Genomic DNA, 20,955 nt, shown 5'->3' with positions numbered 1-20,955 from the left:
AAGCATGGCACTTGGCACATAGGGGTTGTTGAGTAATACTCCGGTGGAAGGGAGGAGCAGTTCTAGCAACAGATATTTTCCCAGCAGGCTAATTGGCTAAAATTCTGAGGCTGAGACGTGCTAGTCACAGAACAGACATTGTGAAGTGATTAATGTGTTGGCCTTCGCTAGCTTACTCTTGCCTGCTTGCTTGCTGGCTTGCTTATGCCACAGGGAGGAATGGAATAACGTGACATTCCTTCCTTCCTCCACTGCAAACCAGATCACATAAGTGATGATGTAGCAGTTGGTTGATTGGCATCCTGTAGCACCCAGCTCAGTGCATCGCGCATAGGCAGTAGTCAGTACATGTTTGAGGGATGAGTGCAGGCAGCTACTGTAACTGTAATTAATCTACTTATCCCACCATCCCTCTACTATCCTCCCAAAGCAGAATGGTTAAAGAAGGTGTGTGTCAGTATACAAGTCCTAAGGGGTTTCAAGTCAGTACAGTGATTGGTATATTCTTAATTACTTACAGAGCAGCTACCATTTTGTTGCATGCAGTGTAACACTTCCCTGTCCCTTTTGGTGCAGAGCCATGGGAAGAGTTCTGCCTGCTGTCACACTTCCTGATTGCCACTTAAAAATTCTCCTAACCTTCTCCCAAACTCACACACATACAAGTAATCTTCCTCTTCCACACTCTTGTCTATTTCTTTTTGTATTTCAGGGTGTCTAATATACCAGAAGATGGAGCCAAGATCCGGAGTGGTGCCTGTGACTCAGATCAGCCGCTGCCTCCCCAGACAGAACCTCTGGAAACTTAGATTAAACATCTTTCTATGACAGCTCTTCCTCCACAATGCTTGATAACATCACCATTGGAAACTTGAGAACCAACACCAACCATCCCCACCCCCAGGTGAGGGGACTAATGGGAATTACTAAGAACCTCACATCTGTCCCTAAATCCATTTCCCCTCATACTTTACAAATCTGGTTGTGTTTCAATTTTTACTGTAGAAAACAAATCAAATACACCTAGTCCTGTATTCTGGATATAGCAGGGAGAGGGCTAAAGGAGAGCTAGGATGGGAATTAGAGGCAGTCTTGGTTGGCAGCAGAGAGCTAAGGTTCTAGGGTCAGGCACTTCTTTCTGAGCTGTTGGGGGAATTGTATTGGGAGTAATTTCTTATTACCAGAGAAAGTCTGTTGTGGTAGAAGAATACGAAACTTGGATTCAGAATCCAGCATCATTTGGTATTAAACCACTTACCTTCTGTGACCTTAAATTCCTCATCTGTAAGTTAAGGGATCTCTAAAGGGCCCTCTTTAAGCACCATGAGTATGAAGGGATGCCAAAGAATGCCCTTTGCAGTTTCTTTGCTCTAGCCCCAAAGTGGTTATATTCATTTATTCTCATAGCTTGTCACTAGTGTTGCCCATTACTATGTACTATGCAATATATTAGACAATATAAAATTAACAATTCAGAATGAGAATTATTATTCCCATTTTATAGATAAGAAAATTGAAGTTCAGAAGTTTATTTTGTTTGGGGGTGTCTGTTTTTGTTGCATTGCCTGGCTTGTGGGCTCTTAGTTCCCTGACCAGTTCCCTGTGGCTTCTGCCATGGAAGAGCAGAGTCTTAACCACTGGACCGCTAGGGAATTCTAGAAGTTAATTACCCAAAAGACACAATTCCCAGGATTTACACTAGATCTGTCTTATCTCAAAGTATATGCTTTTATCTGTTTCCTACCTGCCAGTGAAGGCTATGTAAAAGAAAAAGTATGGTTTAAAAGGAAATGACTACCCTTTCCGATCTCTTTCTCTTCCACTTGCATTTTGGGAAATTTTCCTGCCCTTGTCCTCAAAGCCGCAGGATATCTTACTGCTCTTTTGATCTGAAACTGCAGGTCTCTGAAATTGCCCACGTGTGTAACAGTTTAGGTCTTCCGGTCAGGTGGAACCACCCACACCGCTGCTAGTGCTGCGTGGGGTGTTCCTCTTCGGAGCTCCTGGAGGCGGTCCCAGATTGGAGTGGCAGCTGTAGTAACCAATAGGCATGGATGTTGTTGGGCCAGACGTCAATGAGGAATCTGGCGAAGGAGAAGCGGCGATCATTTGAGTATGTAGGACCGGACTGAGGGAAAATGGGGCTGTATCAGAGGTGTCGGCGGCTTCGGTTCCCAGGGTTACACGCCTGCGGGCTGCACACTGTGCGTGAGGTACCCAAAATTTCCGAGCCACATTGGACCCAGCCCAGCGGAACCCCAAAGTGTAGGCTCTTAACCCTGCTTGACACCGTCTGCTCCCGCCCAGCGGCCCCGAACCCGACTACCCTGGCCCTTAGATGCGCCATTGTTTCCCTCCTGTTAGCAGCCTGGGGAGCCTAGAGCTAGCCTAGGGCCCTGTATCACCCAGTGTTTTTAAAGGCCCAGGATTCGGACCACGGTCACTTAAATGTTCTAATTTCGCGCGGTCCCAATCCCAGGAAGGAATGATGGAACCTGTGTTACTTCTTAACATCTTTCCCTCCAGGCAGCTGTGCCGACCCCTCCACACTGGTTGGTAGAGCGGCTTGGCTATTTTGAGGAGCTATGGACTGCTCAGGTAAAGAGGTTAGCAAGCATGACACAGGAGGAACAGCGGACTATTAAGATATCACTTCCTGGAGGTCAGAAAGTCGATGCTGTAGCATGGAAGACAACCCCTTACCAACTAGCCCAGCAGATCAGGTACTAGGCTCATTCTGTACCTACCAGGATAACGCTTCTATCTCTGCTTTCTCTTTCTTAATTGGAGTAGGGAAAAGACTTTGTATGTTTATCCCATCCTCCTCAAGATAGCATTTCCTGCCAATTCCTTTTCAATCTGCATTAGTTTCATAGTCTCTGACCTTCCTCCATTAGGCATGGAGGGTGGAGGGGAATGATAAATTCTATTGCTCCCGTAACCCGTTTCCTCTTTGCAGGTTTGGAGTTGCTAAGAGATTAGTTCCTGTCTTCGCCTTTGGATTGTAACCTTGTCTTTTTCTTTACCTGTATTCCTCACTGCTGAAGTTCAAACCTGGCGGATACTGCAGTGGCTGCTCAAGTCAATGGAGAACCTTATGATCTGGAGCGGCCCTTGGAGACAGATTCTGACCTCCGGTTTCTGACATTCGATTCTGCACAGGGGAAAAAGGTAAGCTTCCTCCTTATCGGGGATACAGTGGCTACTAAACTAAGAGATGTTTATGTGGGCATTTCTAGCGTTTATTTCTCTTGCCACAGTTTCTCCAAGTGCACTTGGGAGGCTTACGGCATATTGCTTGTCTTGACTGGTCCTGGCTAAGCTGGAAACTTAGGATGAAAGTTTTTACTTAGCCTGGGTCTATTAAGCAGTGACCAGTTGTGCTAGTGAAAGGGAGAGAATTAAGTTGAAAATAGATAATATGCCCCATTAGCCCCCCAGCTCTTGAGACCTATATTATAAGTCATCAGTAGCACATTTTTAATTTTAGTGTGGCTTGCACAATTGGGCACATGACCTGGCTTTCCTTCCACTTTTTCATGTCAGCTTAGATGGTATGAAAACTGACTAACCTCCTACTATGCTCTGAAACTGGAAAGCAGTGAGGAGTGGGGCTTACTCTTTTCTGTGCATTGCTTCTAGGGGCCTTCTTTCTTTTATATTCCATTATGTTGTTGTCTATTTGTCTTTTACTATTCAGCAGTCACCCCCAAGCTCAGGGGCACATTTTGTGATAGTTATTCATAACTGGTTCACAAAAGCTTTTCTGAGGAGGTCAGAGAGGTAGGGACTAAAGGAGAAGGCTATGAACTCATGAACTCCTTTCTTGTGAACCCAGGTATTCTGGCACTCCAGTACCCATGTCCTGGGGGCAGCAGCTGAACAGCTTTTAGGTGCTGTCCTCTGCCAAGGCCCAAGCACAGAATGTGGCTTTTACCATGATTTCTTCTTAGGAAAGGAACGGTGAGTGATGGAAGGAAGGAGGAGAATAATTCTGGGGTGCTTTTTTTTTTTTTCAGAGATATCACCATAATTTCTTTTTCTTTTTTAGAGGTCTAATTGACAAATACAGTTGTAATTTATTTAAAGTATAGTTATGGTGATTTGATATATGTCTACATTGTAGAAGGATTCTCATAATCAAATTATCACATGCTTTTTTGTATGTATGAGAATGCTTAAGAACTACTTTTAGAGAATTTCAATTATACAATACAGAATTCATCAAGTACAGTCACAGTGTTATATGTTAGTTCTGCAGGCCTTATTCATCTTATAACTGAAAGTTTGTACCTCTTTACTGGGATGGTTTCTGAGGCCTTTTCTGGAGCCTCACGCATGTTCAATTTGGAGGAGAAAGAAAGCTGGGGCCAGGGTCCCTCCGTGCCTCCGCTGTGACATTGGTATCACCATCTCTATTAGTCCATGTCCTTCCTTATCTAAATCAGCTTGAAACTTACCTTCTCTAGCCTTTATGTATTCAACTTTTACTTCATCTCTCACTGCTGTTTCTCTAGTTTTGTTTATCCAGATTGCCTGCATGCAACATTTAATTTCATACCTAGAGCTGTTTTCCTCCAGCCGTAAACTTTGTACCTGATTTCCTATTTGTTTTCCCCTAGTCTCTTTGTCTTTGCCAGTAACTTGATATTTTTGGAGGGCAGGATTTCACCCCCTATCCAGTACCCAGGTGTGTCACCCAGGTGTTGCTCCCTAGCAGACAGAGGCCAGCCAACCATTCTTCATCTCTCCAGGACAGTCAAGGGCTCAGAGCTGCCTGTTTTGGAACGGTTTTGCCAGGAACTTACAGCTGCTGCTCAGCCCTTCCGGAGACTGGAGGCTTCCCGGGCTCAGCTTCGCCAGCTCTTCAAGGTGGGGTGGAGACACACAGGTTTAGGAGAATGATCAAGAGGTGTGAGGGGAGGAGTGGCTCTCTCCAGGATGTCTTTGTGAGAATGAAGGCTTGTCCTCACTCTCCCCTTCTTCCAGGATAACCCCTTCAAGCTTCGCTTGATTGAGGAGAAGGTGACGGGTCCAACAGCAACAGTGTATGGGTGAGAGCTGCTGATGCTGAAGGGACAGGGAAAGCTGGGGATGCGCTAAGGAAGGCCAGGGCTGGCGTGAGGGAAAGAAGAGAGGTCATCTGGTGCTCCCAGAAGAAATGGGCATTGGTTTTTATCTCTCACTGCTCTCTCCGTGGAGTAGTTCTTTGCATCTCTTTCTGTCAGCTAAATACCCTGAGAGGGAGAAACTTAGAAGCTCAAGAATTTGGAAACCACTCACCGGCCCCTTCTTTCTCCCAGGTGTGGCATGCTGGTTGATCTGTGCAGGGGCCCCCACCTTCGGCATACTGGACAGATTGGAGGCCTGAAACTGCTGTCGGTCAGTCATGAGGACTGGGTTAGGTTGAGATTCCTGGGTTTTCACTCGAGTGAGTTGAGGAAGGGGAAGGTGATTCTCAGGCCCTTCTCTGCTCTGATAGCTAAGGGAGGAATCTGGAAGGAGAGAGAAACTTTGTCTCTGCCTTCTAGAAATTTCCCATCTAGTGACAGATAGTCAACACCCTGCCAGGGCCCAGAAGCCAATTCAAATTCTGTAGTCAGACATTACCACCAAGGGAGATGGCAAAGGAAGGCATAAACAGACTGGACAGGGTCATTAGGGAAGACTCATGAGGAGAGAGCAGGTGTGGAACACCATTTGACAGGCACAGAGAGAATATTCTTTTAAGTCAGAGGCCTGCCCTTTATAAAAAGACTGCTCCTGGGCAAGGTGAACTGTCAGTTGGAGTAGGAGCAGGAAGCAGGGAGTGAGGGGACAGGCAGATAGGTAGAGCAAAAGCCCTGGACTGAAAACCTAGGCATCTGCTCTGAGTTCTGTCTCTGCCACTGATAAGTATATGGCCTTGGGTAAATCTTGCCCATGATCCCCAGCTGTAAAGTGAGGCTGTTAATTGCTGTCCTGCCAGTAGGGCCATATCATAGACACAAAACCAACTAACACAAGAGAAAGTGTTTGAGGACAAGTTAAAAGTACTATAAAATGCAAGCCATTTCTTATTAGTACTGTAGTTCAAGGAACGAGAAGCAGAGGCATTTGAATTTCATGAATCCAGGAACAGCATGGGAGATGGGGTTTTCTCATGACTGTATGGGAGCTTGATAAGGGGATGGATGGACTTAATATTTGACCAGTGCTTAGGGTTACTTCCCTGTGCCATTGTTGATTAGAAGGGGAAGGAAGGAAGTACAGGATTGCTGGTAAGATAGTGCTGGTGAGAATGCAGAGGTGACAAGATACAGTTAGAGTTGAGCAGTACATGTGTAGAAACCAAGGCCCAGGTACCTCCAGGGTGCTAAATGTGGCAGGGGTTGTCTGGAGGATGGGGTGGGTATCCTGCTGCTGGTGATGGTGGGAAAAGTGGTGAGAGAGATGAGATGGGATTGTTGTCAAGTGGGTACCTCGGATGCTTGTTCCCAGAGTATCATCTGAGGATTGAAGGAGGTTGGGTGGATGCCTTCAGTCCTCATCTTCCCTTTGACTCCCTCTGTCCTCCCACAGAACTCATCATCAGTGTGGAAATTTCCAGACGCCCCAGAGACACTGCAGAGAGTGTCCGGCATTTCCTTCCCAACTGCAGAGGAGCTGAGGGCCTGGGAAGAATGGAGGGAGGAAGCAGAGTTACGGGACCACCGGCGCATTGGGAAGGTAAAGAGAGAGACTGGAGGAGTGGGGGCAGAGAAGGTGGTGATGATAAGGGTTGCAGAGCAAGGAGGGAACCTGATCTGTGAAGTTGGGATCAAATTCAGAATCCCACAAACTGAGCAACTCTGTCAAGTAATCTCTTCTGGGTTTTCAAGCCCTGCTTTCACTTTGAAGTGACATTGCTGATTCCAACTCCAGGAACAGGAGCTCTTCTTCTTCCATGAACTGAGCCCCGGGAGCTGCTTCTTCCTGCCTCGAGGGACAAGGGTGTATAATGCACTGGTGGCTTTTATCAGGGTAAGGAGGACCCATGTTCAGGGGGAGGATGACTGGAGGGGGACTGAGGGCCTAGAAGAATCCAACTGTTAAAAGAGAGGGATTAGAAGTTTGAACATTAATACCATAGAGTGCATGTGTGCTAAGTCACTTCAGTTGTGTCTGACTCTGCAGCCCCAGGTACTATAGCGCACCAGGCTCCTTTGTCCATGGAATTTCCCAGACAAGAATACTGGAGTGGGTTACTATTTCCTTTTCCAGGGGATCTTCCCAACCCAGGGACTGAACCCACATCTCTTTTGTCTCCTGCATCAGCAGCGGGTTCTTTACCACTAGCGCCACCTCGAATGATAGAGTGCAAGTGACCTTAATCAAGAACAGCGCGTCTACTGTGGGGAGTGTAGAGAGGGGGTGTGGTAATTACCAGGTATAGCTGTGATCAGCATGACTTGATGGCCCGGAGAGCCACACAGCTGCCACCCTGCCTCCTTTCCTCCCCAGTCACTCTGGTCTCCCATGTCTTCATCTCTGCAGGCTGAGTACACCCGCCGCGGTTTCTCAGAAGTGAAAACCCCCACGTTGTTTTCTGCGAAGCTCTGGGAGCTGTCAGGGCACTGGGAGCATTATCGGGAAGACATGTTTGCCCTGCAGCCACCAGGCCTGGACAGGCCTTCCAGCTCTCAGAGCGACCACTCTGCCAGCCCCCCCACAGACACACTCGCCCTCAAGCCCATGAACTGCCCTGCACATTGGTGAGCTGGAAGCCAGGAGACCTGGTTTCTTCTGGGGCTAGGCCTAGGCAGCCGGTTTGCTAAATATTAATAGAAGGCACCTTGGAATAGTGTTGGAACCCTGAATTTGAGTCTTGAATCTGCCCTCTATCTCCCCATGTGAATTTGGGGAAATCATTGTACCTCCCTGAGCCTCAGTCTCATCATGAGTAAAATAGCAAGGGTTTGGAGCTGCTGTCTCAGGTTCCTCTTTCAGTTCAATGCCTGTCACAGAACAGGGGTACAGGAAGTGATGTCTTATTGTTACTGAGAAATTCACTTGAGAACCAGGCAAAATTAACAGGACTCAGCAGGAGACAGGGTGAGGCCCGAGAGGGCATAAGCTGATAGTGCAAAGAAGGGAAGTAGACCGGGCGGGGGAGCAGGCCTCAGGGGTTAGTATTCCCTGTGGCCCTGACTCTTCTCCACCCCAACCTCAGCCTAATGTTCGCCCACCGGCCCAGATCCTGGCGAGAGCTGCCCCTGCGACTGGCCGACTTCGGGGCCCTGCACCGGGCTGAGGCCTCTGGCAGCCTGGGTGGCCTGACCCGGCTTCGGTGCTTCCAGCAGGATGACGCCCACATCTTCTGTGCACCGGATCAGGTGGCCCTTCCCCAGCTCCACTGAAGCAGTCTAAACCACCTTTCATTCTCCTTGTGAAGGGCCAACATTCCTGACCCTCAGCTGCCCTCTTTATATAAGTCAGCTGCATTCTATCTCCAACTTTCCTCAATGTTTTTGCTTTCTTTCCCCCAAACTACCACCCTGACCCCAGAGCTCTAGCTGTCACGCAGCTCACCTACCCTTATTCCTCCAGCTGGAAGCAGAGATCCGAGGCTGTCTTGATTTCCTCCACTCTGTCTACACCATCCTTGGCTTTTCCTTCCACATGGCACTGTCTACCCGGCCATCTGGCTTCCTGGGAGAGCCTTGCCTTTGGGACCAGGCCGAGCAGGTGAGCGAGTGGTAGGGAAGCAGAGGCAGATAAAGCAGTCTAATGGAAGGGGAGGGGAGGTGGGAATCAGGGTCCCTGGTAGAGGCAGGTGCCAAGAGGGTCATTGCGGGGGCTAGTGGGATATGATGCTTGTTAAGTCTAAGGCGACATATTTCTTCTCTTGTCTCCTTCTCTCTAAAGGTCCTGCAGCAGGCCCTAGAAGAATTTGGAGCACCGTGGGATATCAGCCCTGGAGATGGTGCATTCTATGGGCCTAAGGTAAGCTGGGGACCCAGATAAGAGTCTTACTTATTCATCTTCTGGTTTTGTTTTATTAAATGTTTAATAGATACGAAGGAATGTGTTTAAACTTGTGTAGGATGTAAAGAAGAGCAATACATTTCCTGCCCTCATGGAACTTAGGTCTGGTGAAGCTTCTGGGAGGTAAAGAAGGCGTTTTCAGCACCATGGGATCAGTACTGTGTAGGTACTAAGGGAGCATGTTACTCTGGAGGGTCAGAAAAGGTTTCCTGTAGGAATCTCTTTCTAATCTGAAAAGTAATTGTTGGTTAAGTAAAAAGATGTCTCAGGAGGGAACATTGTAGGCAGAGGCTGGGTCGAGGAGTGACATGGCAGGTTGAAAGAGGTGAAAGAAATCAGTGAAAAAAAGGCCTGAGAAGGGCCTGCTGGATATAGTGAAAAAGCTGTTAGGTTTGTTTGTTTGCTTGTTTAATAAAATTTGGCTGCACTGAGTCTTGGTTACTGCATGAGCATTTTCTCTAGTTGTGGCAATCAGAGGCTCTTCTTCATTGCAGTGTGCAGGCTTCTCACTGCAGTGGCTTCTCTTATTGCAGAGCACAAGCTCTAGGCACATGGGCTTTAGTAGTTGAGGTTTGCAGGCTCAGTAACTCTGGTGCACAGGTTTAGTTGCTCCTAGGCCTGTGGGATCTTCCAGAATCAGGAATCGAACCTGTTTCCCCACTCTGGCAGGTGGAATCTCAACCCACTGGACCACCAGGGGATCCCCAAGGCTGTTAGGTTTTGAGGGGCCATTTTCCAGTAAAATGGGGATGGGGGTTGGAATCAGAAGTGAATAAATGAATATAACTCTTTCAAAAACATTGGCTGTAGGGAATTTCCTAATGGTCCAGTGGTTAGGACTCGGCGCTTTCACAGCTGAGGGCCCAAGTTCAATCCCTGGTTGGGGAACTAAGATCCCACAAGCCACACGTGGTGTGGCCAAAGCAAACAAATCTTAAAGATCATTGGCTTTTATAAAGGCAAAGGAGAGTAGCTGTCAGATCCAAAGAGGTGTTGCTTGAGGATGTTTAAATGCTGTGATGAGAGGGAGCCTGTTTGGGTCGGGAGAAGTTGAAGTTGTAGAAGGGGTTTCAGTAGAGGGACATTTGTGAGACGTCGTAAGGGATGGGATCCAGAGCCCTCCATAGACAGGACCCCTGTGCCTTTGTTTAGGAGATAGGCGGAAAGGCTGGGGTAGGTGCGAGGAAATGTATAGATGTGGTGACAGAAGCTGAGACATTTTTCCTTTCTCATGCTGTCAGTTACTGGAATTCTCCACAAGGTTGGAGGCAGGAACATTTGCTGAGATGGGAGTGGGGAAGAGGAGAGTTGTTATGAGGGAGCTAAAGAAGGGAAATGAGGAGAAAGCTTGAGCATCCCTGAGGAGAACAGGGCACAGAGCTGGTTAGGCTAGCCCGTGGATTGCTGGCAACAGCATGGCTTCTGTTGAGGTTCACAGCAGCCTCTGGCATCAGTGTTTCTGCATCTGTAGTATGTGGTATGCTGGGCAACGCAGAGCAGCTCTGTTGCAGGGCCAGGCAGGTGGGCAGCGAGGATGCTACCAAGGTAGAGTTTGTCATGTGGGTGTGACAGAAGAACAATGATACCAGGGAACCAGAAGAGTGGTTATAGCTTCATGGAGAGAGAAATGGGGGCGGGAAGAGCCGAGGGGCCTATGAGTGTGAAGAAAAGTGAGTTAAGGAGCTGAGAAATTGAAGAGTCATTATAGGAATAATCGTCAGAGCTGGAAGGACAGGATACAGGAATCAGAGCAGGTGTCTGATGGATTGTTTCAGAGGCGTAGCCATTCTGGGAGATGATGGAATGAAGGTCATGGCCACAGTGTGGGCTCGGGTGAAGGTCTCTGAGATGAGAGAAACTCATGGAATTGAGAGGCCAGGGCGAAGCTGGGCCATTCATGTGAATGTTGACGTCCCCTAATGTTACATCACTATTAAATGGAAAGAGCCACTGCCAGAGTCTCCAGGGAGTGACATGGAGCAGGATGCCGTGGGTGATATGTCTTCTCCACACAGCCCGGGATGTGGGTAGATAGAGGGGGCGGATGTGCAGTGGAGTGCACTGGCTCTAGTTTCTCGCGTGTCCTCCTTTCTGCCTTCTCCAGATTGATGTGCACGTCCGCGATGCCCTGGGTCGACCCCATCAGTGTGGGACAATCCAGCTCGATTTCCAGCTGCCCCTGAGATTTGACCTCCAGTACAAGGGGTATGGCACCTTATCCTCTCACCTTTCCCCTCGGCTCACGGAGTAGGTGGAGGCCCACTTCCCTTTCTACCCTTAAAACTTAGCCACATCCTCCACACCCTCCCTTGGCGGGGTTGAAGATTTCTTGGAAACTGGAAGGTAATCTTGGGTGCTCATTTTGTGATGCTTCTCCATTCCGTCCACCCCCATCTCCCTCCAAGGCAGTCGGGGGCCCTAGAGCGTCCAGTCCTCATTCATCGCGCTGTGCTCGGTTCCGTGGAAAGGATGTTGGGAGTGCTGGCGGAGAGCTGTGGGGGGAAATGGTGAGACCTTTGACCCCGATTCCTGTCTGTTCTGGCCCTCAAACTAGGCAGTGTGTGCTCCAGATCCTGGTCCCCTTCAGACTCCAGCTTCTGTTTCCTTCTAGAATCTGCCCTCTGCAGCCACACTTGGGGTCCATGCCAGGATAAATAATTTGCCTTCCTCTCTTCTCTCCATCAGGCCACTATGGCTGTCCCCATTCCAGGTGGTGGTCATCCCTGTGGGGACGGAGCAGGAGGAATATGCCAGAGAGGTGAGGATGGGGGTCGACCCAGGCCTAATAGAGAGGCCCGGGATGAGCAGTGGGAATTGCTGCATGCTGGGAATTCCACATCTGAAAACTGAGCTAATCCCGCCTTGCCTGGAGATTTGTGAAAATTAAACAAGTCAGTAAATGTTAGACAATAAGGTGCATGGCACAATAGGGGCCTTGGATGAACGTTGTTCTTATTTTTCGTTTCTAGAGAAAAGTAAGGATAATGGACAGTACTAGAGCCGAGCAGCTGGTTGGTGGTGCAGAGTGGTGTCTAGAAACAGGCAGAGTCCAGGGAGGCTTGGCTGCAGGATGAAGCAGACAAGGAAGCTGTGGGGGCGGCAGAGGGGCCTCAGTGTAGAGAGTGAAGAGGGTTCGTCCCTGAGACCCAGAGAGCCTGGAGGCAGAGGAAGGAGGAGCAGGTGGGGGAGCTTGAGGAAAACCGGCATTGGGGTATTCTACCTCCTCAGCCTTCCGTTAAATCAGGTTCCTATCAATGACCCTCTGCCCCAGGCACAGCAGAGCCTGCGAGCTGCGGGACTGGTCGGTGACCTGGACGCTGACTCGGGACTGACCCTCAGCCGGAGAATCCGCCGGGCTCAGCTCGCACACTACAATTTTCAGTTTGGTAAGACCCGGTCAGCACAGCCCCACGGCCCTATACTCTTCCACCCGGCCTGTATGTTCTTTCCTGTATGTCAGGCCTGGTCATTTGCACATTTGGGTAATTTGCGGCTCATGACCCGAGCTGGGCAGGAGCCAGGATTCAGCTCAACTGAGCCATTGGGGCCTAGGCTCTTGCACCTCCTGGCCTGCGCCTCTGACCCTCAGGACGGTTTTCTGCTGGCCCGCACCCTAACTCTTGATGTCTGTCAGGTTAATTAGTCAAGGGAGCATCAGACAGAAAGGGACAGGAAGGGCTAATAAGACGTTAATTAGTTAGTTTTATTTATTCTAGACCTAGGTGGAGTCAGCCCTGAGGGATGAGAAAAAGGGCCATAAGGGGAAAAGTCTAAGCCAACCTTGTGCCTTTTTTCATTTTTCCAAGATTCAAAGCTCTGTCTTGAAGGTAAGAAGTTGAGATTTCTCAGCCAGATTACCTGATTTTCTAGTTTTGCACACCCACTCATCTTGCCAGTCTTGGCACAAGCTACGCCATGACCCACCCCATGGACTTACCTATGTGTCTCCCACCCTGCCACCCTCCCCTTTCTCTAATGTACATGCACACACACAGACACTTTTCTCTCTGGATCTGCTTCTTGATCTGTTTGTCTTTCTTTGGCTGACCGTACTGCCTCTCACCCCTGGGCTCCTGAGTGGAAGTGATAAGGCATGTAAGAAAATGTCTGGAATCTTTCAGGAAGACCAGGGAACTGGAGAGCGAGAGATAGCTAAATATATCCTTTCCCGGAACCGTGTCTGAGCTCTGCTTTTCCTAAAGATTTCTGCACAGCAAAAGGAGGATATCCTCTCCTTTTGGATACACTTTCCCTAAGATTCCCAGACCTCCCTCTTCCTGCAGTGGTTGGCCAGAGAGAGCAGAGTAAGAGAACAGTGAACATTCGGACTCGAGATAATCGTCGACTTGGAGAACGGGACTTGGCCGAGGCTGTACAGCGGCTACTGGAGCTACAGGACACCAGGGTCCCAAATGCTGAAGAAATTTTCTGAGCATTTGTATATAGATGTGGAAAAGACCTGCAGGAGCCCCCAGCCCGCCTTAACATGGGGGAGCCCAACCTAACTGACAGGACTGGAGTCCCTCAGACTCAGAACTCCTGTGAAGGCGTGAATCTACTTCATGAAGAGATTTGGTCTGGGAGAAGCTGTAGCTGTTTGGATGTGAGGAGAGTGAAACTAAAAATAATAAACTTGGGGAACTTCCCTGGTGGTCCAGTGGTTAAGACTTTGTGCTTCCAATGCAGGGGCTTGGGTTCAATCCCTGGTCAGGGAACTAAGATCTCACATGCTGTATGGTACAGCCAAAAAATTAAAAAAATAAAAATAAAAACAGTAAACTTGAAGCTAGTGGTGTATGTCTTCATCTCTGATTCCTGACAGGGACATGAAAGGGAATTTGACTCTGTCTCCCTCTCTTTTGTCCTAGGGGCTTGGGGGTTTGAGAAGGGGCATTCCAGAGCTCTCCCTGCTGGGGGAGCTCCAGTTTGGAGGGTGTTCCTGTCTCAACTCCTCAGTGCCCTGTTGCACACTTCAGTTCAGCAGGTTGTCAGATGCATTCTCCACAGAAGGCAGCACGCAAACGGAGAAGTTGGGGCACAGAATAAGGCCTCAGACCTCTCTTTCTCCGGGATTCTCAAAATCAGTTTCTTCTGGAGTTGGGTGCACCTCTGTTCTTAGTCCTCTCAGGAGGCTTCAGGGTGAGTGCAAGAGGAGGAGTGGCTGGGACTGAGTCATGGCAGGAAGCTGAGGAGGGCGGGAGCTGTCTCTCGTAGCCTATAAAGAGGAGAAGGAACCGGCCCTGAAGTTCACAATAGCAGTAACAGCAACTGGACAGGCAGGCTCCCATCTGCCCGGCCCTTCAATCAGATCTGCCTGAGAGGACGTACTGGTGGCCGCCCACCTGTACCTGCCCCAGGATGGGGACCATGTCCGGAGCAGCCTTGGTCTTGGCCTGTTTAACTGTTGCTTCTGTGGCCTCTGATGGAGGTGAGTTGGGCTTGGAGCCAGCACTTGGACAGGGGGCCTGGGTCCAGCCATCCTGGATAGCTCATCACCAGCAGAAAGGTACCCCGCTTGGCTGGCCGTTCTGAGCAGGCCTGTGGTGGGCCTGGGCACTGGAGCCTTTAACAGGAAGGGGAGCAGGCGTACAGAAGGGGAGGGGTTTGTCAAGATTGCTGCCAAGAAACAACTGGAGTCAAATGGACAGCAGAGAGGGCGGGTAAATTCACAGAGTGAGGGACATGCTATTTCTGTGGGACCTGTTACCCAGAAGAGAAGATCAGGAGCCCCCGGCTGCTCAAAACCAGTGTACTGGCCCAGGGAACCTTGAGTGACTCCTTACCTGTTGAGGGGAGGTGAGGGGGTGTTACCTGTCCACAGGGGACCAGGCACAGCCCCTCTAGCTCACACACACATTATCTGCTTGGATGCCCAACAGAACATTACTGTGGAAAACTTGAGAGAGTGTCATAGATCTAATCTATGGGAGGCTCAATCTTGTCCCTCCCAGTCCTAGCCTTTCGTAACTGCAAATAGCTACAAGCGAGTCCTTTCGCCGTGACTGTGGGGGTGATTTGCTTCAAGAGTCCTGTACCATGCAGTTAGTTCCCCAGGTCCTAAAGAGACCTAGTGAGGAGCTGAGGCTAGCGCAGGGGGGCACCTCAGCTCCTGTGCGGGCTCCTCACCGGAGGCCCGAAGGAGTCTCAAGGGCCCGGGGTAGGCCGGGGGTGGAGCAGACGGGCAGGCAAGGCTCTGGCCTGCTCAAGGCCTGAACTGTGGGAAGAGCCCAGAAGCTCTGAAGGGAAAGACACTGATGCAAGATTAAGGCCTCCTCCCCAGCTCCGTATGTCACAGTTCCTTTAGGCTAGGACTTGGGAGACCCAAGACACTGAGCCTGGTGAAAGTGAGGCTGTCAGATTATCACACCGAATCGGTCTTGACCAGGTGGGTTTGGGGCAGGAGCAATAGATTTCTGGTGTCTTGGTCATCTTTTCTAAGCTCCTGACCTCCAGTGTCTCCCCTTCCTGTACTCAGGGCCAGGAAAGAGCCCCTCAAAGCCACCCCTGATTCACCCTTCCTCTTCCAGGTTTCAAGGCTTCAGGGCAGAGAGAACTGGGGCCACAGCCCCTGACCCACCCCCTTCAAGAAGGTAAGCATTTGGGGGCGTGGCATGGTACCAGGGCTCCAGGAGGAAATGCAGGCTCTGACCATCTGCCTTCTTGCCTCCAGTGGGCTATGCTGCACCCCCTTCCCCACCTCTGAGCAGAGCCCTCCCCCAGGGTCACCCTCGCACCTCCCAGCATAGCCTGCACTCTGAGGGACATAGTGAAGGTAAGTCTCAGTTGCACCTCTAGATTTCTAGTCTGGCCTACACCCTGATCTTCAGAAGGGGAGGGGAGGAAGGGGTGACTACTCACACACACCCCTTTCTGCAGTGCAGCCCTCTCCCTCACAGGAGGCCATCCCCCTCCAAGAGGAGCTGCCCGCTCCCCAGCTCCCTGTGGAAAAGAAAGGTGAGTGCTTCCCTGTTCCTCCCCTGCCCCCCCACATCCTGCTGACATCAGCCTGATCCTTGCTCCTTTGTGGCCTCGGTGACTTTCAGGGGGTCCCCCTTTCCCTCAAGAAGCCATCCCCCTCCAAGAGGAGCTGCCCGCTTCCCAGCTCCCTGTGGAAAAGAAAGGTGAGTGCTTCCCCGTTCTCCCCCTTCCCCCCCCCGCCCCGACATCTTGCTGACATCAGCCTGATCCTTGCTCCTTTGTGAACTCGGTGACTTTCAGGGGGTCCCCCTCTCCCTCAAGAAGCCATCCCCCTCCAAGAGGAGCTGCCCCCTCCCCAGGTTCCTATTGAACAGAAGGAAGGTAAGCGAGTCCCTCCCTTCTGCCCTCCTGCCTCCCGTGACTGACAGCATGGGCTCTGGGGTCTCTGCCACTTACTAGCTGTGTAATAACCTTGGGTGAGTTACCTCTCCAAGCCTTAGTTATTACTTCATTTGTGAAGTTGAGGAAATAATACCTATTTTATAAAATTATAAGGTTAAATGACACAAAAGTAGTATTTATTTTCGCTTGCTTCTCCACTGAGTTCCTTTTTATGAATGAGAACTGGCCAGGCCCCTGTCTTCTAGAGGTGCCCATCCAAACATGATTTCTGATTACCTGTCTCCTTCTACCCTAGTAGACCCACCTTTCCAATATCAAGGGGAGTTCACCTTCCAATCTAAGCAGAGAGAGAGAGAGTGACAGCTTTTGTCTGTCCCTCCCCCTCTTTAGGGCTCAGACCCTGGTGGGGGTGGGGTGAGGAGCAGGGATTCTGAGCCCAGGGAAGCAACACAGTGGGCAGGCGTGATTTGGGGTTGGGAGCTGTAAGGGTGACACCTTGCATGACTCAGGTCTCTTTTCCTTTTAGTCAGTCATTCTGAAGGTAAGAGCCACAAATTCATTTCTTCTCTTTTTCTTCTGTATCCTCCCCGTTCTCCTTAACTGCAAGTTCTCTCAATCCTCCCAATTTAATCCAGCCTTTCACTGTCCCTCTACATATTCCCCCTTCCCACTCTGTTTACCCCATTCCAGAAAAGCCAGCTCCCTCCATGGACCACAGCCCCCCAGAGCCCGAGTCCTGGAATCCAGCCCAGCACTGCCAACATGGCCGACCCCGAGGTGGCTGGGGCCACCGACTGGATGGCTTCCCCCCTGGGCGGCCTTCCCTGGACAATCTGGACCAGATCTGCCTTCCTAGTCGTCAGCATGTGGTATACGGCCCTTGGAACCTACCACAGACTGGCTTTTCCCACCTCAGCCGTCAGGGTGAGACCCTCAATTTGCTGGAGACTGGATATTCCCGCTGCTGCCGCTGTCGCAACCGCACAAACCGCTTGGACTGTGCAGAACTCGTGGTAAGGGTTGGGCTCTTGATCCTGGGGGTGTCCTTTAACCCCCGGACTGAGTATGTGTGTTTCAAGGACTAGAGGCCTAGGCCTGGGTGTGCAGGAACCTCAGGTCCCTCTCATTGGCCCTCCCTTGGGCCTCCTCGTGTGCAGAAGCGTGGAGGACAGCCTCCACTTCTTTCTTATCTGCCTGCCCAGGGGCCTTTTCTGGAGCCTGGGAGGAAGACAGGAATGTGGACAGTGGGCTGCTGGACTTACCCACTCCTCTTACTCTAGTGGGAAGACTCAGTGACCCGGTTCTGTGAGGCCGAGTTTTCGGTCAAGACCCAACCCCACGGGTGCTGCAAAAAGCAGGGGGAGGCTCGATTATCCTGCTTCCAGGAGGAAGCTCCCCGGCCACACTACCAGCTCCGGGCCTGCCCCAGCCACCAGCCTGGTATTTCCTTGGGCCCCGAGCTGCCCTTTCCCCCTGGGCTACCCACAGTGGACAATATCAAGAACATCTGCCACCTAAAACGCTTCCGCTCGGTGCCACGCAACCTCCCAGCCACGGACTCCATCCAAAGGCAGCTGCAGGCCCTGACCCGGCTGGAGGCGGAGTTCCAGCGCTGCTGCCGGCAGGGGAACAACCACACCTGTACCTGGAAGGCCGTAAGTGGGTGTCTCGGCATCCCAAGAGCCTGTCTGCCTGCCCACCCGTCTCACACCTCTGAGCCCGCCGGCCTATTCATCCACGTACCTAGCTACCTGCTGTGAGCACGTCTGCCCATCTGCCTGCTTGTGAATGTCCGTCCGTCCACTGTGTTCCTCGTCCAAGTCCTCCATCGTGCGCCTCCATCCTGGCTGCATCCACCCAGTGTCCCCCATGTGCACCTGTCTGCCGTCCACCCGTCTGGCCTCACCCGATCCTCTCCGTCTGCTGCTCCAGCACATATCCCGTGGCCAGCTCCGAACCTCGGCTGTGCTTCTACCCCTTCCACCTTCCCAGCCCCACACATCCACAGCTGCCTCTTTGCCCTTCCCTTTCAGCACCGGGGGCAGGGAGTGCGCGTCTCATCGGGTGAGGCAGTGAGGGCAGTAGAGGGACAGGAGGGTCAGTGTCCAATCATCTGACTTGCCTTTCTCTGGTCCACAGTGGGAGGATACCCTCGATGGGTACTGTGACCGGGAGCAGGCTATAAAGACCCACCACCACTCGTGTTGCAACTACCCCCCTAGCCCCCTCCGCGACAAGTGCTTCGCCCGTCGGGCTCCCTATCCCAACTATGACCGGGATATCTTGACCCTTGACCTCAGCCGAATCACCCCCAACCTCATGAATCACCTCTGTGGAAACCGAAGAGTTCTCAGCAAGCAGTGAGTCTTACCTAGTTCTTGCCCAGTGCTCTTCCCTTCTCCCAAAACTCACTCTGGGGCACGCTCTGGGACACTATTGGGAAGAGCAAAATCATGGTCTGCAAACACCATTTTGGTGCCTGGGTCACTCAGAGACCCTGACCCCTGCCCCTTTCCACCAACATAGCAAGCAGATTCCTGGGCTGATTCAGAAAGTGACTGCCCGTTGCTGTGACCTGCCATTCCCAGAGCAGGCCTGCTGTGCTGAAGAGGAGGTGAGTGTGAGGTCAGGGCTCTCCCAGGGATGCAGAGGAGGGAGAAGCCTGGCACAGCGGGCCATGGCTTCTCTGAGTACCTCAAACCAGCCCTCAGAAACAATGAGGACCAGTGGGGAGGTCTTCTTTCTTGGTTCCAGAAGTCTTCATCCCTGACCTGACCTGCTCCCCACCTCTAAGCACCTATGATGCCTTCTCTGGGCCTCTGGCATTTCCAGATGGTCACATCTGTCTGTCACAAGGAGTCTCTCTGGCTGTGGAAGGCAGCCTTGTACTCCCTGTGGGCCCCAGGGGTGGGAGGATCCAGGGAGAAAGCAGTAGAAGCAGAAGGGAAGGGGAACTTGGACATCCAAGTAACCAGTCCTGACTTCTGACAACCCTCCTCCCCTATCACCTCTTCTTTATTCTGTCATCAGAAATCAGCCTTTATTGATGAGCTGTGTGGTTCCCGACGTAACTTCTGGCGAGACTCTGCCCTCTGCTGTAAACTGAGTCCTGGGGATGAACAAATCAACTGCTTCAACACGAAGTATCTGAGGAATGTGGCTGTAGTGACTGGGGACACTAGGGATGCCAAGGGCCCCGGGGAGCAGGGCCCGACTCAGGGAACAAATAGCAGCCCCACCTCTGAGCCCAAGGAAGAGTGAGTCACCCCAGAGCCTTGGAGGATCAGATTGGGGGAACCCCACCCCACCCCACCCATCTGGAATACGCATTACAGTAAACACCTCTTGTATTTGGCCTCGTTATGTCTGTTGTCTCACACAAACACACCCTTGCAAGCCTGCCCAGATTTTCCTCGGTGACTGGCCCCTGAGGCCCACTGCCCCACCCCACTAGCTCAGCAGAAATCTTTCCACTGGCTAAGTTGGGACCACAACTAAACGGCTTAACATCAGTATTTATCATCTTGAATTTATTATTATTTTTCTTTATTTTGGCTGTGCTGGGTCTTTGCTGTGTGAGTTTTTCTCTAGTTGTGGTGCGTGCACTTCTCACTGCAGTGATTTCTTTTGTTGCGAAGCACTGGTTCTCAGGTGTGCACGCGGGCTCACTAGCTGCAGTCCCCGGGCACTCTAGCACAGGCGCAGTAGTTGTGCACAGATTTAGCCGCTCCGAGGCATGTGGGATCTTCCCCGACCAGAGATCAAACCCATGTCACCTGCATTGGCAGACTCTTCACCACTGAGCCACCAGGGAAACCTTCTTGAATTTATTTACACATTTAAAAGGAATGTCACTTGTTAGCTGGCTATCAGGATTCAGAAGTGAAAAAGTTATGATTCATGTCTTTGGTGAGCCCCCAGAATCCCACAGCCCTGCCTGACATTTTTTAATCTTGACTTTTAATCCATGGAGTCCATGTGTTTATTCCTTCAGTATACATTTATTGAATTCTTATGGATGTGTACTGTGCTAGGCTGTAGGATATGCATTTTTACACAGTTCCCTTTCTTCAGGATGCTCACATTCCGGGAAGGGACCTAGCAGGTGTGATTACTGTTGTAATACAGGGCTGCAAAGTCCAGTGTGCTCGGAGCACTTGATAACCAGGCCAGAGCTGGGAGTAGGGCTGGGGGCAGTAGGAGTGCACCACGGAAGGCCTCTGCGCTGGTGAGGCAGAGCTTCTCCAGGAGCATGGAGGGTGCAGGGGGCGGGTACAGCCCAGGAGAAGAGGTAGCTTATACAGAAGGCGGAAATGACCCAACTCTGGTGGTGGTTCCTCCCACATGTGACTGGAAAGATCAGCAGGAGCTCATCACAAATTAAGATAGGAGGTAGATGCCCATCACAATCGGAGTTCATTCCCTGTGGACAGAAATTCCAAAATATCAATAGCAGGACAGTCGAGAGAGGAGGCTGGGCCCTGCCCAGATAAGAGATTAGAGACCACATATTTCTCATTCGCGACCATCCCAACTAGAAAACTCTTTGGAGGTTAAAAGGGAAATGATGCTAAGCTTCCCATAGACCTCTTTGCTGAAATCCATCTTGGTTGAGATACCTGCACACAC

General features: G+C 50.9%; 2 protein-coding genes across 8 annotated transcripts; both read left to right on the top strand.

Moving 5' to 3' along the window:
* Positions 1 to 701: 701 nt before the first annotated feature.
* On the top strand, positions 702 to 13,791 carry TARS2 (threonyl-tRNA synthetase 2, mitochondrial). 6 transcript variants are annotated; one of them, XM_070367165.1, is made up of 18 exons: positions 702 to 904; positions 2,527 to 2,723; positions 3,048 to 3,171; positions 3,839 to 3,963; positions 4,755 to 4,872; positions 4,990 to 5,054; positions 5,304 to 5,382; positions 6,562 to 6,708; positions 6,904 to 7,002; positions 7,516 to 7,733; positions 8,192 to 8,354; positions 8,569 to 8,706; positions 8,887 to 8,964; positions 11,111 to 11,211; positions 11,412 to 11,513; positions 11,692 to 11,764; positions 12,278 to 12,392; positions 13,290 to 13,791. In XM_070367165.1, exons 1-18 carry the CDS (start codon positions 845 to 847, stop codon positions 13,436 to 13,438), a joined length of 2,151 nt encoding a protein of 716 aa, XP_070223266.1. In that variant the 5' UTR covers positions 702 to 844; the 3' UTR covers positions 13,439 to 13,791. The 6 variants fall into 6 exon arrangements, 5 of the variants coding, with proteins under 5 accessions (XP_070223266.1, XP_070223267.1, XP_005894962.1 ...); XM_070367166.1 differs by lacking the exons at positions 702 to 904; positions 13,290 to 13,791 and adding exons at positions 960 to 2,213; positions 12,813 to 13,281; XM_005894900.3 differs by lacking the exon at positions 702 to 904 and adding an exon at positions 967 to 2,204.
* Positions 13,792 to 14,244: 453 nt separating this feature from the next.
* On the top strand, positions 14,245 to 19,681 carry ECM1 (extracellular matrix protein 1). 2 transcript variants are annotated; one of them, XM_014477976.2, is made up of 11 exons: positions 14,245 to 14,434; positions 15,534 to 15,596; positions 15,677 to 15,778; positions 15,883 to 15,960; positions 16,050 to 16,127; positions 16,225 to 16,305; positions 17,017 to 17,339; positions 17,607 to 17,981; positions 18,466 to 18,686; positions 18,853 to 18,940; positions 19,357 to 19,681. In XM_014477976.2, the coding sequence occupies exons 1-11, from the start codon at positions 14,365 to 14,367 to the stop codon at positions 19,585 to 19,587; spliced, it is 1,710 nt and encodes a 569-aa protein (XP_014333462.1). In that variant the 5' UTR covers positions 14,245 to 14,364; the 3' UTR covers positions 19,588 to 19,681. The 2 variants fall into 2 exon arrangements, with proteins under 2 accessions (XP_014333462.1, XP_005894965.1); XM_005894903.3 differs by lacking the exon at positions 16,050 to 16,127.
* Positions 19,682 to 20,955: the final 1,274 nt, after the last annotated feature.

Source organism: Bos mutus, chromosome 3 (genome assembly GCF_027580195.1).
Source record: "Bos mutus isolate GX-2022 chromosome 3, NWIPB_WYAK_1.1, whole genome shotgun sequence".
In the NCBI taxonomy this organism is placed as follows: domain Eukaryota; kingdom Metazoa; phylum Chordata; class Mammalia; order Artiodactyla; family Bovidae; genus Bos; species Bos mutus.
Note: the sequence above shows the minus strand (reverse complement) of the source record. Positions and strands in the feature narration are given on the sequence as shown.

Excerpts from the sequence above, each read along its gene's own strand:
- TARS2 (XM_070367164.1), top strand. The coding sequence starts at position 2,139 with ATGGGGCTGTATCAGAGGTGTCGGCGGCTTCGGTTCCCAGGGTTACAC. Across the intron at positions 5,383-6,561 it reads GAGGCCTGAAACTGCTGTCG|AACTCATCATCAGTGTGGAA; the intron begins GTCAGTCATGAG and ends GTCCTCCCACAG. Across the intron at positions 8,965-11,110 it reads GTGCATTCTATGGGCCTAAG|ATTGATGTGCACGTCCGCGA; the intron begins GTAAGCTGGGGA and ends TGCCTTCTCCAG.
- ECM1 (XM_014477976.2), top strand. The coding sequence starts at position 14,365 with ATGGGGACCATGTCCGGAGCAGCCTTGGTCTTGGCCTGTTTAACTGTT. Across the intron at positions 17,982-18,465 it reads ACACCTGTACCTGGAAGGCC|TGGGAGGATACCCTCGATGG; the intron begins GTAAGTGGGTGT and ends TCTGGTCCACAG. Across the intron at positions 18,687-18,852 it reads CGAAGAGTTCTCAGCAAGCA|CAAGCAGATTCCTGGGCTGA; the intron begins GTGAGTCTTACC and ends CCACCAACATAG.